General features: G+C 51.3%; 1 protein-coding gene across 5 annotated transcripts in view; it reads left to right on the top strand.

The window, feature by feature from the left end:
• Ano10 (anoctamin 10) overlaps positions 1-13,742 on the top strand; it is a 119,067-nt gene extending 105,325 nt beyond the window's left edge. For 4 of the 5 annotated variants that reach the window (XM_017596162.3, XM_039082772.2, XM_063266494.1 and 1 more), the window contains one exon: positions 13,118-13,742. In XM_017596162.3, the coding sequence (XP_017451651.2) occupies positions 13,118-13,270 (153 nt within the window). In that variant the 3' untranslated portion in view covers positions 13,271-13,742. Of the gene's footprint in view, positions 1-11,192; positions 13,094-13,117 lie in introns of those variants that run through there. The other variant, XM_063266493.1, reaches the window with a different exon arrangement.
• The last annotated feature ends 2,343 nt before the right edge of the window (positions 13,743-16,085 follow it).

The following is a 16,085-nucleotide window of genomic DNA, read 5'->3' as shown; positions in this document are numbered from 1 at the left end:
TGCTGAGGAATAATTTGCCTGTTTCTTATAAACTGGAGGAAAGCAGTGAGTCCACAAAATCACCACACAGGCAGTTCCTAGAAAGTAAGTGGGCACAGCCTCTGCTCAGTCAGTGGACGGCAGAAGCCTTATTCTGAATGATTCATAAGCAATAGATATTTATAGTTCTACAGACCAGGAAACCCAAGGTTAAGGCACTATTGGACTCTGCATCTGGTGAGGGCTTCGTTCAAACACAGAGCCCTGACACTGCAAGCTCACATTGTAAGGGCAGAGGGTCTTGCTTAGGTCTCTCTCTGTCTCTGTCTCTCTGTCTCGGTGTCTCTGTCTCTGTCTCGGTGTCTCTCTCTCTCTGTCTCTCTCTCTCTCTTTCTCTCTTTCTCTCTGTGTGTGTGTATGAGAGAGAGAGAGAGAGAGAGAGAGAGAGAGAGAGAGAGAGAGAGCAGAGAGAGAGTGTGGGGGAGAGAGACAAAGGGAGACACTCATGGAGACAGACAGAGACAAGGGGAGAACCCCTCTTTCTTTTGTGTGTGCACTGCTGTGAATTAAGGGTCTTAGGCCCCACAGATGCTTGGGAAGTACTGTGCCACTGGCACTTAGCATCTCAATCATCAAGTCTGTCTTATGAGAATACTAATCTTGCTCATGAAGGTCCAACTCGTGATGGCTTAGCCATTTCCCCAAAGCCCCACCTTTCCATGTACCACAGTGGTGTGTGGGTTCTAACTTGAGCGGGGACACCCATGTTTACCCTTCAAAGACTTCCTGCTGGAAGTGGCCACCGTCAGATTACCTCTCTGCCTACTGTGGACTGTGGCAACTCACCAATTCTCCCAAGATGTCAGTCTGTTTCCCTAGGATCCCTCCACACCCATGAGAGCTTGCGCCTCAGAGTTCAGAGTTCACCAAGGGGCAGTGCTCCTTGCGATGAGCACTGCAGCTCTGCAGACCTGGAAACAGCTGCCAGGAGACTCAGGAAACCCATGGGATTTGGGGTTTGTTTGGGTTAGAGCGACATCTCAGGACACTTTGCAGCTAAAGACTATGGCACAGGTCTTAACCATTTTTAAGTCTTCACTTATTTAATGCCCTAAAAGATTTTGGAGCTACTCCTTGGTTCACAGAAGTGTAAGCCTGCAATCTCAGCACTTGGAAGCTGAGGCAGGGGAGCCACAAGTATGAGGCCAGCCTGGGCTATATACTAAGAAATTGCCTGGAAAACCAAAACCAAGAAGGAAGATGAAAGGGAGAGGGTGGGGAGTAAGCCATGGAGGTGATCCTAACTCTTCCAAAGGCGCAACAGTCCCTCAGCCTGACTTTTAAACTCCTGTTCCACTAGCAATTAGCTGGGTACTAGAAATCCATGCCCAGGTTCCCAGAGACCGCAGGCAGGCTGAGGCATCCTGAAGATGGCAAGGAAGAGTAGAGCCTCTGGGCAAGGCAGACTGTGACCCAACTCTATAAGCATCGTCTGCACTTTGACTCGGGCCTAATACTGCCCCTGCTTCCCTGTCCACAGCACCAGTGTTCCCCAGTCAGAAGAAACCTTTAGGTGAAAACAACTTGGGGATCTCGCAGCTGCTGGCTCTTTCCAGAAACTCTGTTCTAGCTACTCCTGGGTAAGGGAAGGGGCCTCTTCTAAAAGCCACCCTATTTTAAAATGGGAAATGAATGAAAATGTAAAGCCATTAAGAATGTCAAAAATGAAAGTACTGTCAGTTAACCACGTAAGTCATCTAGGATGTTCATAGAGCTGGTAAGAACCAGAGCTGAGGAGAAGTGGCCTGAGCTGCTGGGAGGGGCAGTGCCTTCTTCAGAGCACCCCCAGGAGCAGGTAAACACCAGGGGCTCATGTAATATGGAAATAAGGGCTGGTGTTTATACTAATTACAGCATACCTCAGATGCAAATAAGGGTTTGTGTCTACACAGGTCACAGTCTTTGAAACCTTTAGCACCCCTCACAGCAGTGCCTCTCTAGGCCACCAGGGGAAGTACTCCACATTGGCCCCAGGAAAAGATGGTATCAGTTTCTTAGATCTCACTTAAGATTGTGACCCCCAATGTCTGGTACAAACTGAGACAGCCCTGACTGAGACGGAAGCTGCTGTGTTCAGTTGTAGTCATCATGTGTTTTTCACGAGGAACTGTGTAATGTTCAAGATGTCTGGTGTCAAAACAAGGCAAGCCCAGCTTTTGACTGACAGTTCTTTTATTCAAGGCAGCTAGGGCAGCAAGGAAGAGGCCAATAGTTACTCATTGGAGAATCAACATCTCCCAGCCTCTGATACTTATTTACAGGAGGATGAATATCAAAAGTACTAAAGTAATGTAAAGATCTTGTCATTAACTTTAAAATAATGCCTACCACCTGCCCAGTGCTCCAGGGACAGGGGGACCCCTTCATCTCTCTGAGCCCAGATTGGCACCTTCAAAAGAGGGTTCAGGGAGTCCAAGACTGCTGAGGATCCCAGGATAGGCAGAACCATGGAATGACAGGGTGCAGAGAAAGCACCAGAGGTCCACCAAGGCCCTGTTCATGCCGACCAGGGTGTGTGCATGTGAGGAAACTGACCGGGGAAAGAACTGTGAGGAGCAGAGGGGCCTCACCCAGCATGCAGGGCTGGCCAGTGTTGTTCCTGTAGCAGTTGGAAAACTCAGAATTTACGGGGAGCTGGAAGGACACTTGGGAAAGCCTGCCCAGCCGGTTAGTAGGAAGTAGCTCCCAGCTGAGCCCTCCTCTGATCCACCTGACAAGCCACAACCCCAAAGCACCAACGTTTCGAGCCTTGTACCTGTGTGCCCTTGTCACAGATGCCCAGCAACTGGGACTTTCTCACCCGGATGCAGGACATCGATGGTGGAGCTGTAGGTACTCTCATTAGCAGTGGGCGACTGTGGCCCTTTGCTGTGAGGACCAACGGGAGCCCAGGAGTCTGGAATGTGACCTACACATCACTGCTGGCCATGCTGCTGCCCCTTCATAGGACAGCGGAGTCTTCTGGTAACCGAAATTTGGAACAGCTTTATCACGGGGAATTTGGCAGCCTCTGGTCTGTGTTTCTGTAGAAGCTAATAAGCCTGTTTCTAAAATTGACATGGAAAATAAAGGACCTAAAAATAGCCAAACTTCAAAAAGGAAGACCAAACCGGAAACAGTGGTGATGTTTTCAGAGTGTGCGGTGAAGTCACAGTGAGGACAACATGGGCGGAGGACCTGCCTGTGACCACAGAGAAAGGCTGCAGGTGAGTGAGCTGGTGATGGCTGCAGCTGACGTCTCTGGAAGGTCTGGATGTCAGCAGGCAGGAAATCAGCACAGGACCACCCTTGATCGTGAGGGGGACTTCATATCTTATCAGTGTGCTGAGAAGCCACAATCAATGGCTGACAATAGGGGTGTGGGGGCAGGAGGAGAAGGGTTTGGAGCCAGCCTGGGCCGCATAGGAAGATCCTATTGGAAGGAAGGAGAGAGGGCAAAGGAAGGGAAGAGTGGAGGGAAACAGAAGAATCTACAGGAATTTGCCTGGGTCAAGAGAGGCTTCCCTGGAGCTTATGCCCCCAACCCCACTGCCCAGGACCTTATCTCAGCCTACTGTCCTGCCTCTGACCTATATGCACTGCTGGGAATGGAAGCCCCGCATAGACTATCCCCACAGACCTCAGCTCCCTGAAATCCAGAGGAAAGCTGCAAATATGGGAGCTGAATTGCTCTCCCCACACATATGTCCTGTGACCCACCCTCCAGCATTTGTGGCATGGGAAGCATATTGAAGTCTCTTGAGAGAAAGGGAGGCTAGGTCTGCCCTTAGCTGGCTTGTGTTCATTCTCAGCAAGGGAACATTGTATACTGTGTGTGTGTGTGTGTGTGTGTGTGTGTGTGTGTGTGTGTGTGCGCGCGCACACACACGTGCACGCGTGCACCTATAGAGAAAGATGGGATGTGGCCTTGTAATAGGAGTAGAAACAACTTCTGTAGTCCACAAGGAAAGCAGGGAATTGTCTTTTAGCAGGAAACTAACAAGATGGAAAACGTAGGGCCTGGTTGGCTAATTATTTCCCATAAGTTTCAGCCAATCTTGACACAAGGGGTGCATAGCATCTGTTTTGAGTGGATCATGTATTCCTCTGTAAAATGGGAAAGTTCACAGAGGAAGCCAGGAACAGAAACATACAGAAAAGGCTAAAGATCAAGAGGCCAAGGGAGAAGAATTCTATATAGGGAGAGGAAACTCTAGAGTGACTGTGAGAGAAGCCACCAGGGAACAGCTGGCTTTGTAAGGGGAAGCTGAATACAACGGGGGGGGGGGGGGGGAGACCACACCCTACTGAAGGAAGCCTGGGGATAGCCACCAGAGGCTGCCTGTCTGGGGCAGAGACAGAGAAGGATTCCAAGAAACACCCAGTGGGAAGTGAGTTGCCGCCTTGCCTTAGAAATAAAGATAGGCACCGGGCTCCAGCCTGTGACCCTGGTGAGGGACCAGGGGAGGCATACAAGACCCCTGGGGCCCATGCAGCCAGAACGAAACACTTAGCACTGCAGGAATGGGGTGGGGGGTTGGAGACCTCTTGTATCAAAGGTAAAGACTTTGGCTAAGAAAGAAAAACAGTCACAAGGGATGGACAACAAAGAGCACAGTTTAGGATCCTAAACCAAGCTTAAAGCCAGTGAGTAGACAGGATCTCGGAGAACCCAGAATGGACTTGTTAGAAACCAGCAGTGTGACTGGCGGCTTTCAAGCCCTGATGTGGGCAGGGGCATCACAATGCCCAGACAGGCCTTCCCGCTCAGTGGAATAGTGCATCAGGCTCAGTGCAGAGAATACCTAGTAATTTCCAGAAGAATGAGAGGTTTTAGGGTTTTGACAGCCTGGAATAGCTCTGGGTGGTTTCCATATAGTCGAAATCATGAAGTGAGCTTGCCTGGAAACAAGTCCACACTGACCTCCCAGGATTGGGGAACAACTGAGCAACATCACTAATGACCTACGCAGGCCTTTTCTGTTTTCACATCCAGCCATCCTTGGCATGGCCATTCATCATGGTCTCAAGGGTAGCTGCCTCTCGCTGCTCCAGGCACCACTTATCTATTTCCAAAGACAGAGAGGAAAGGAAACCTTAAGCACAAGTATCCAGGGTCTAGCAAGTAGTTCATTCTTGCCCTAACTATGAGGCAATTGAGAAGGCTCCTGGTGGTCTGACTGGTGGTGTAAATCCTGGGCTCTACCACCAGGGGGCAAGCCATGGACACAGGTGGCCTAGGCATCTGGAGCTGTCCTTTCAGGAGCCTGGCTGTCTGCAGCTGTTGACATGGAAGCTCGTTCAGTGGAGCCCTCAGTTGCCTGTGCACTGTAGGTGTTTGCCAGCACATTCTGTCATCAGAGTTCTGTGGAGACAAGAGAAACCTAGAAGGGACTTTTGAGAGACGGCCATCTTCTGAGGGTCTGCTGGAGGAGTACGAGCATGCAAGACTCCTCAGATCCCAGGGCAGAAAGTCTCTAGGAGATAACTAGGCCTGTTGGCACATACCTATAGCGCCAGCACTCAGGAGGTGGAGGCAGGAGGATCTCCAGTTTGAGGCCAGCCTGAACTGCAAAATAAGTCTCAAAGCGGGAGGGTGTAAGAGTGTCAGTGATGCTGTAATGTAGGTGAATGTCAAGAGACCGGGTGTGTATAGTGTGGCCATGATAGGGCGAGTTACCTCACACAGCCGCTTTGTTGGATTGATAAGGCAGAGATTAGTCTGCAGAGGCTTTGGGAGCTAGAGATAAGGAAGCAACCCCGTGGACAGGCACACCTCTTCGTTTTTCTCAGAAGAAAAAGGATAGGCTGGAGACTGGCGGGGCACCTAGCACACAGCCCAGTGTCTCCACCATACACCATGTCTCATTTTCTGTTAGCTGAAAGCAAGTGGCTAGGTCTAACTCACAGTGGAGGATAGGAGGCTCCACAGAAGCTGGAAGCCCAGGGGCGGGGACAGGGTCATGATAGTCATGAGAATCATGAGAAATGCCTGACCCACATTCTAAAACCCAGCTATGGAGAACAGCTTTCATGTCATAATGCTCTGGCTGGTTCCCTGAGAGAACTTTGTTTAGGGCACACAGTTTTCCTGTGTCTTCCTTCAGAGGGACTTTAAGGTTTGGAATTTAGTTTGATTTGTTTTTGCTTGTTTGAGTTTTGGTTTTGTTTGCTTTGTTTTTGAGGCAGGGCCACACTATATAATCCAGGCTGGCCTCGAACTCCCTACCCTTGTGCCTTGGTTTCCCTGGTGCTCGGTGTATGGGAGTATGCACCACCCCTGACTTCACTTTTGTCTTGTTTTGTTGTTTTGTACTTTCTGGATTTTGTCAGCTTTGATACACTTTAGAAAGTGGGAGGCTGCAGGAAACCGATCATTCTTTCACTGTTGGTTTATTTCACCGTTGAGAATCACTGAGTTAGCAATGTCTTTGGGTATGTAAGGAAAGGCTTGTTTATTCTTCACTGACTCGTGTAGGGCTGAGAGGTTGTGAGTCACTTAGCTGGTTCAGGAGAATGTGGGGTGAGGCATGGGCAGCTGGCACAGCCATGTGATTTGGGACTCCTCGAATTTTGTCCGCAGCTTTTAAATGTGATACAATGCCAACAGTTAAGTTATAAAAACACATTATTAAACCCTCTGGAAGGTCTACCTAAAAGAGAATTGTAAATGGGACACCTGATTTGCAGACAGTCTGTGAGGGACCCCTGTTGTCTGTGGAATCCTCAGATGGCCGCCGTTGTACTTTTGCTTCTTAGTGTAGAAGGTTGTCCCTGAGAGCATGTGCAGTCCCCAGCGGCCCTGGCGCTCTTCCACGGAAGCTGCTGCTGGGGGAAGTGGACAACTCAGAGAGGCAAGCTTACCCAGCTGCCTGTGGAAGAAAGGGATGTGAAGAGTGACGGCAGCTGGTGTCACGGCACACGAATAAGAAGTCTCTTCCAATTCTGGACTACGGTTCAAGACTGAGAAGGCCAGCAACTAGGTGGCAGACACCCTGTCACCTTATACACCAGGAGAAGGACATAGGGCATGGCCCGTGAGAGCACTGTGTGCCTGGCCCGGGCTCAGGCACTGTTCTCAGAGAGCAGCTGGGGTCAGGGGTGCCCTGGAGCCAGGATGCAGCTGCTGGTCTCGGAGACGATCAGGAGGCCAAGAGTGGTCTGCACATGGCCCTGCCCTGAGCTGCCCCAGCTGGAGGGCAGAGAGAAAGGCACAGGAGATGCAGGAGGGACCTGGGGTACATTCCAGCTGTGTCTCTGGTGGTTGGACTCTGAGGGGCCTTCAACACTTCTCAGTGGCTGTAACTTTCTCACAGCTCCTATTAAAATACCAAGATGGGTCTGTGGGATCCTGCTTCTCTGAGGATGAGACCATCCCTGGAAGCTGGAACTCCAGGGATGTTGGCAGAAGTCCCTACTCCCGTGTGTTGTGCATATGTCTTTTGTACCTCATGAGGCTTGGGGTCTGAGTCACACTGGTGGGGTTTTGTCCCCTTTCTGACTGGGTCATGTTTTGCTGTGTGATCAGCCATCACTTGCTGCCTGCCTGGGCCACTGGGTTGTGTGTGCCAAGGACACAGGTCTGGTATCCATTCCTTTAGGAGAGGAGGATTTGAGTCCCCTCACCGTGTAGCTCTCTTCCCTCTGTCATGCCTTTGAATTGAGACTATGCAAGGAGGTACACATGTCCATGTGCTCTGCCACATGTTAATTTGGGACACTTAGTTCAAAGGGAAAGAAAAAAGGACACCCAGGATTTGGTTATTTGGGTGGCCTATGGTTGTCTGACCCCAAAGGACTCTGAGGAACAGTTTCATTTCATTTCCTAAGGACATGTAAATTGAGTCTTCCATGGGCTTTGCTCAGTGACAGAATCATTCCACAAAATCCTGACCACATGTTCCTGAAGCATCTCATCTGTCAGATGGCTTTCAGGTCGCTGCAGGCAACACCTGCATTTTCCCAGGAGACTCCCACACTGGGTAACAACCAGCCTGCCTCCTCTTCTGTCTGCTGGTTTGGGCTCCACAGCAGAACATAGATATAGCGTTAGGAGAAGGAAGGACAGATTATTTGAAGGTGTGTTTAGTCCAACACCTATGAAATGGATCAGTCCATCTATCTGAAAAGCAACCTGGACACTGTGGCTTCTGCTTGGAAACCTTTCCCCTGCGGTCCAGTGGATCTTGACAACACTGGCCTTGATGACAACATTGGCTTAACCCAAAGTAATCTCTTTGTCAAAGAGCAGATCAAAGAGACCGCTCTTCACGTGTGGGGTGCCATCCTGGAATTTACAAAACACGGCACTGGAACAGAGAAGGAAGCCACTGCTATCAGACTTCAGTCAGGGGCATCTCTATTCTTATAATCAGTGAGAAGAGGCCAGTGAGGTTGGCATTAGGACTGTTTGGGGGAATGGTCAGACAGATTCCCTCCCACCCCACTCAGGATGGCTGTCATCAAGAAAACAACAAAAGCTGGCCAGAATTGGGGAGTGTGGCTCCCATAGTATACTTGAGGGAATGCTCAGTAGTATAGCTACTATGAAATTAGTATTAAGGTACCTTAAAAGACTGAATATAGATACCACTCCTGAACCTCAAGAAATCAGTCAGCATAGAGTGGACACACCTACACAGCCACACACATACCAGTCAGGTAATGGGATCTGATAGGAAGAGATAAAGAAAATATCACACACACACACACACACACACACACACACACACACACACACACACACCATTTACAGGATAGTTTAGAATTAAAAGTAGTATTAAGCAAGAACAACCAGAAGTAGAAAGAGAGATGCACATTTTTCTTGAAAGTAGAATCCAGTTTTTCAAACAATCAGGAAAATAAAACAGAGACTTCTATTTTGAGGGCTTCTGTCTGAACAGGATAGTTTAGAGTCTGGGTAGCATCTTCAAGAACTGAAGACAGATTACTACATTCAGAGGAACAGAAGCAGTGCAGTTTGGCTGCAAGAGAGCATGGGTTCCATGTGGTCAGGAGTTAGTGTTTGGGCCTGTGGGGGTTTGAATAGGTTTGGCCCCCACAGACTCATGTGCTTGAATGCTTGCCCATAGGAAGGTGTGGCCTCATTATAGTAGGTGTGGCCCTGATGTAGGAAGTGTATCACTGTGGGGTGGACTTTGAGGCCTCCTATGCTCAAGCTCCTCCCAGTGTGGCAGTCTCCTCCTCGCTGCCTATGGATCAAGATGTAGAACTCTTATCTCTTCCTCCAGTACCAAGTCTGCCTGGACACTGCCATGCTTCCCACAACAATGATAATGGACTGACCCTCTGAACCTGTAAGCCAGCCCCAAGTCAATGTTGTCCTTAGAAGAATGGGCTTCTTTTTATGGGATCCAGAAGGAGGAGGAGCAGTTGGTATATATGGGTGGTTCTCTTTTTGATTGACAGGCTTGTATTATGCAAGCTTTTGCACAGTAAGCATGTCCTTCCCCAAGATGCATCTGGTTTTATCATATGAGCATCAATCTTATGCACAGGCATAAAATGCTAAATGGGGAGCACTTTCCCAAAAAGTGTACTCAGAGGACAGTTTGTCTTACTGCAGACACCCCAGATCAATCCAGCCCCCCCCACACTCACACACCTACTCATACACACTCGCCTCTCTTATGTCCAGGTAGGATCCTCTGAGCACATCTGCATGGAAACTGGCCACAAAGGACGCTCACTGAAGGTTGCTAGGGAAGGGGAGAGGCTCTGCTGTTGCAGCCGTCCAAGGAGGCGAAATGACGGGGACGAATGTGGTCAGAGCACCGTGTGTGAAAAGCTAAAATGAAACCATTATTTAATTATATGACGGAAATGAGAAAGGATGACTAGCTTCTCACTGTGGTGAATGCAGAGACCTGGTGACGACAGCTCATCCCTGCTGTTCCTACACATAGTACTTTTGTTTATTATCCTGGCGTCACCTAATCTCACTGTGTTTGTGGCATAGGAAACACTCCTGTTTCCCTTCGGTGGGCGAAGTGGATGGGCTGTGATATCTCATGTCGAGTACTAAATTAGCCCCTGGGGTTACCCATTCCAGAAGGAATCATGGGAGTCTTCAGGATATGTTAGAAGGAGGGATAAGCCCAGACAGCTGCCCTGCCACCTCTCACAGCCACATGTGAGCCCGTAGGCATCCAGGTAACACACCTGGTGGCTGGCATGGCGAGTCTGTGACTCACTGCAAGGAAGCTGTGGTTTTGATTCCAAGTGGCCTCTTGGGAGGAACTTGCTGCTGTCTGGCCAGCCTGCAAGTCAGGAGCCAGGCACAGTGCACCCCTTCACCCACCCTCATGTCTGGTTTGGGGTGCAGAGGCTGTAAAGAGCTTCATCCCTCAAGGATGAAGCTGTCCTCTGCCTTCACACACGAGCCCATTTCGTTGCACCCCACTCCTCTAAGACAGGGGAGCCTCCAAGGCAGGGTTGTGTTGGAGGTTTAGAAGCTAGAAGACAAAGCCACCCAGTGGTAGCTGCCCCAGTGTACCCCAAGCCTTGATTAGGCCCACCATGCCTGGATGCTTCCAAAATGTGGTGACTGGATTCAGCAGCCACTTAAGTATGCTCTCCTTGTCTTTCACATCTGGATAATTCATTCCACCTCTGCTCTCTGACATGCTCTGGAAGCTGTATCTGTTGTGAGAGCCTGCTTCCCTGAGTCCTTGCTCTGGCATCAGAGCCCCTCTGTCCAATAGCTTCTAGCACCTTCCTTCTGAGGATTCAGGTGGCCGAGCAACTGCTAACGAACTTGCCCGAACTTTTGCATCTGACTTTAGAAGCCTAGGTTGGGGCTGGGGCTGCAGCTGGGGCAGGGGCAGGGCTGTAGCTTAGTGGCAGAGCATTTGTCTGTCAAAGGCAAGGCCCTTCAGCATATCAACAGATCTGAAACTCATAGGCCACCCCAAATGCCATCAAGTTCTCATGGGACTGACAATGTCCCAGGGGCTCTGGATCTCCAACCACAGTGAACCTAGCACATTTTGCAACATGATTTTAGGAGACAAATGAATTGCACTGTGGTCCTTTAAGGGATGGCTGACCAGGTGCACATTTAAGAACAGCCCAGGTAGCTCTGACTAAAACCTGCACCATCTCCCAAGGCCAGCTGATGCTTAAAGGACTGATTTTGCTCCTCCTTTCCCCAGACACTCTAGGTCAGAGTTGCTAAAGAGAAACTGGAGAGCTGGTAACCTTGGGATGCCCTTCAGCTAGGACCACCCAACTCAATTAGGAATCTCCAGCAAGGGACCAGCCACAGAGGGAGGCAAAAGTCACAAAGGGGTAATCTTGACTCAGCTAACTGGGCCACTAGGCTCCACTGTTCATAGCCCTCCTCTAGGGCAAGCTCAGGTAAGACAACCTGTGTTCCTTGACCATCCCCCTACCCTGCCACAGCAGAGCAACATGGCCCTGATACCCCAGACACCACCAGAATCTTAGGACTATCCTGACCCAGGCAGGCTTCAGGAGAGCCAGCCTGGCAGATTCTGAGCTGACCTTGGGCCTAAAAGAGTGGCACTGGGGATACCTCCATGGCTATAGCAATTACAAGGTTAAATAGGGACAATGGTCACTTGGGGTGTGGTCATTCTGAGAAGAAATTCCATTTGCCTTGAGCTCCATTCCAGAAGAGTCTCCTTCCAGGAGAGCCATGGACTCCTGCGTGTCCTGTGACTGTTTGTCCTGTCATCTGCACCATGACAGCTGCATATACACAAGGAGCAGCTTGTACCTCACAGGACCCTCGGAAGCTACCCGGTTCTCTCCCTGCCTGAAAAGCAGGGTCTGCTTAGATCCAACACTTCTGCAAATCAAGTCTTCTATTTCCTGTGTTACTTGTCAGTCAGGAGATGAATGTTTATACCTGAAAGTTTCATAGTTGTTCAGGGACATCAGCTGCCAGGGTCGTGGTGAATCTGGGCTGCAGTTTCCTTGAGTTTCCTTGACTGGGGCAGTTCCACCCCAGTAGCCACAGGCCTGAAGGGCTGTCTGTGACAGACGAGGGTCTCACCTTGGGGAAGGTGCACCAGATGTTGGGACTTGTTTCCTAGTCTACTTGACTAATTCAAACCAACTGCGCCATTCTGCTGGGGACACATAGCTGTGGGGCCCTGGGGCCATCTACCCAGTGCCCCAGGCCCTTGCACAAAAATATGCCCTGCTCTGGCCAACTGGTCACCCCATTCTACCTCCTCCTCCTCCATTAAAAGCTACCCTGGCTCCATGTAGAATGTAGAATAGGGCTAGACTCCACAGCCGTCCCTGAGTCACGTGAAGGAAAATGGAGCTGGCTATGAGGCACAGTAGGCTGAGATGCATTACACCTCAGATCTGTCAGAGCAGAGATGGGCTCCCTTCATGGCCTCGGGAGGGGCCTTTCTGCCTGTGTGACCCGTGGGCCCTGAGGGCATAGCCTGGTACGTGCAGCCTGGTCCTGTTTGCTTTTCATAGGTGAACAGCCATTGTTGCAAACCTCTGCTCTAAGTCTCATTCCAGACTATGTATTCAGAGGGAGCCATGCTCTCTGGTGGCACTGGAAGACATGGCTGCGATCTGCAGTACTGGGGGAGGGAGGAACACTTGAATCTTCTCCAACTCTTCTCAGCTGGGTCCCACGGCGTTCCCCTGGGAGGATACGGGCTCTACGGAGGGTGGCACAATGCCTCTGGGGCAGCAATTGAGGAAGGCAGCAGACACATCTCTGCACAGCTGGGGTGCCTAGGTTCACAAGGCCAAATTTTCCAGTCACTCGTCTCCTGGGGCATCATAAAGACTTGGTCTTACTTTGGTGCCCTGACTTTGCTGGGGTCCTGCCCTCCTACTCCATCCAGGGAAAAGCCAGAGGCTCGTCAGGCCCCAGTGTTCTGGGTTCACAGCAGCATCTCTACCTGTAATAATCATTCTCTCCAAGCAGGTAAGGAACCCAGGAAGGAAGCTTTGGGCAGTGGCCTAGGGAATCTCCTTCCTGGGGTCCCGTCCTCTGCCCAGTGTCTGCAGAACAGTGCCTCTGCTGAGCCAGTACCAGCGCAGATTCTCGGGGTTCACCTGGCATTCTGTGTTCCCTCAACAGCAAATGAAGCTGGTGGCAGAAAGCCTGAAGGAGGAGTCCCAGGAAGAAGAGAAGGAAGCCGCCGCATGCCGCATGCCGGCCACCCTGCCCCAGCCTGAGCTGAGGAACAACTGCATCACACCTGGACAGGGAGGGGACGCCAGCCTGAGCTGAGCCCGGAAGGACGCTGGGCTGTGTGAAGTGGCTGAGAAGCAGCAGGCACACCAAGGTCCAGCTCTGTGGGAGAAGAGGCTGGGCTCTCGGTATCTCTCTCCCTGGTGCCCTCTCACCTGGACCCCCAGGGCCCCACACCCCTCCCCCAGCATCACTGCGCAGAGCCTCTGCCGCCCTTGAACTTGTCCCTTCAGAGTCACCAGCTTTCCACATGGCATTCACAGTAGGTGCCAGTCACTTCCAACCCCAGGGGCCCCATGGGGTGGTGGCTCAGCGTCTGTGCCCATTATACCCGTGACGGGAGCCATGCTGAGGCAGCAGTAGCAGTGGTTGGGGGCGGAGTGGGGAGACACCTGAATCTCCTTCTTGGTTCTGTATGGCGGTGTGTTGACACTTTGTAACTGGTGTTGTCACTTTGTAACTGGTGTTGACACTTTGTAACTGAGCTATTAAAGGCAGCCATCCGCTCTGACTCCTGCTTCTCCCTGACTTGGCAAATGCTTCAGCCCCAACCCCCATGAGGTGGTGACATGCGCAGCAATGAGATGGGGATCAGGAGTGAAGTGAACCCCAAAGCTCACAGTCAGGCCCAGGTTCTTGGTGGACGCTGATGCTGCTGCCACCTCAGGGAGCCCAGTATGGGCCGGAACCTGCAGCAGAGTGGGGTACGGCGGCCAGAGGTGCTGTCTGCCTCCCCAGCTGATTTGCAGGTGTGACAGCTCGCCTAGGAAGCCAGCTCTATAACGATGGGAGCTGACGCCCTTGCTGGACCCTGTAAGCTATCCCAACACTGTTTAGATGGCAGGCTCCATGTTCACTCCCCAGCAGGAGGCTGGGGAGCCCACTCACTCCACACAGCTCAGTGCTCCGCTCCTGTTGCCCCATTTGACCCAGAGAAGAGGCAGCAGCTGGCTCAGTACCATTTGTTTTTAGACGCTCCGACTTGAACTTTGTCCTCACCCTTACTTGGTAGGACACACTTCAAGGCATGATTGTGCAATGTTTGTTGGTTTCCTGATGGGACTTTCTAGATCAGACTTGTGTTTTAAAAAGCCAGTAAAGGGGGGTTGGGGATTTAGCTCAGTGGTAGAGCGCTTGCCTAGGAAGCGCAAGGCCCTGGGTTCGATCCCCAGCTCCGAAAAAAGAACCAAAAAAAAAAAAAAAAAAAAAAGAGCCAGTAAAGGGGCAGCCAACAAAGAAGCCCTTAGACCCCACAGTCTCCTTAACCCAGGAATTCAAATGGGACCCTTGGCCCCGCCTCTTGGGCTCCACAGAGCCTGACCTAGGGGACAGTCACAGGAACATAGCAGGGTGTGATCAGCGAGACCCCTGGGTACCCAGTCTGAATCATCGGCCCATCTGCCCACGAGTGGTCCCAGCTGCTGTCTTTCTAAGTGGATGGACCCCGCCCTGTGCAAACTCAGCGGGCTTCCCTGAACTCATGACTGCTGTTTCCACATGCCCCACTTCCGACACCAGAGAAAACAGGGTCCTCCCCTGGGCCTGTGCCCACAGGAGAAGATGGCTATGGGGATGGAACGCACCCGGTGTTGGTTGGATTCTTCTGAGAAGGCTGGAACTGTGCCCCTGTGTTTGCGTTCCCAGGACTCAGAGCAGATAGAGTGCAGTACACAACAGCCATTCGAGGTGTGGTGTGGGCGACAGCAGATGTCAGCACCTTGTCACTGTACCAAGGCAGGCATCTGAGGAGGCGCTATCCCACCCTGTGCCCTGTACCTGCCCCACCAGGCCCATTCCTTCATGTGTTCACCCACTTCACCTTATTCCTTATAATGTCCTGGTCGCTGTTAGCTTCCTCATCACTGGTCTCACCTCAGCCCTTAAATACCAGCCAAGACATTACCCTGTGAGCCTGAGGCCCCTACTAAGGTCTCCAACTGCCACCTCAGCCCTCACGATGACTGACACCCAAGAGGATCTGTCCCATCTGCTGTTCTCCCCAACCTTCTGCTTTTGGTTTCTTGCCCGCCCCAGTTGCCAAGAGTTGGTCCCCAGCTCCATTAACAGGCCCAGTCAACATGTCAGTCCCCACCTGGCTGGGAGAAAGAGTACCAGGGGTCAATACCCAAGACAGTGGAACTGTGGTCAGGTAGGGGCAGGCCTGTGAAGCCAAAAGTTCAGCCCATTGCACAGAGCAGGGGCCCAAGGAGGAAAAGGGCAGGTGCACCCTGGGAAATGACGGGGAACTCCACACCTGGTGTTCTAGCCATACAGATGCTTCACAGAAGTTACTGAGAGGTACACCGTGTAGGCCAGTCAAGAGCCCCAGGCATAAGGGAGGGAAATGTCAGTTGAATCTCACACACAAGCCTGTCCCAGCCAGATGTGACATAAAGCAGCCAAGTCTGGATGCAGCCAGGAGATATGTGCCTAGGGACAGCTACTTCAGTGTCCAAGTAGGTTCCAGCAGATGCCAGGGCTGTAACCGGGGACCCAGGCTCTGGATTCTAGATACAGGCACTGACCCAGAGGCTGTGAAGCCAGGGCCTCACTTTGCCTCACTAAGGACTAGTTTGCCCCACCACATGCAATTCAAACTTGTTTCTCTCAAGTGTAAGACCCAACTGTCAACGAGTCTCACAGGTCTCAGCAGAAATGGATGGTACTGGGGTTGGCTCCAAGCCAAGTCACTTTGAAGTCAAACTCCTGTAGCCTGACACGAATGGTCAGATCTGTTTCTGAGCCAGACTCACCTGGGCACCTCCCACCACACCTCTCACTGGAGCTCTTTCTGCTTCATGTTTCAGGGTTTCAAACGAGAGTGCCCATGGTGGTCCTGGGACAGACTAGACCT

This window comes from Rattus norvegicus, chromosome 8, assembly GCF_036323735.1.
Source record: "Rattus norvegicus strain BN/NHsdMcwi chromosome 8, GRCr8, whole genome shotgun sequence".
Lineage (NCBI taxonomy): Eukaryota > Metazoa > Chordata > Mammalia > Rodentia > Muridae > Rattus > Rattus norvegicus.
The sequence above is the reverse complement of the archived record's forward strand: the minus strand, read 5'-3'. Positions and strand labels throughout refer to the sequence as shown.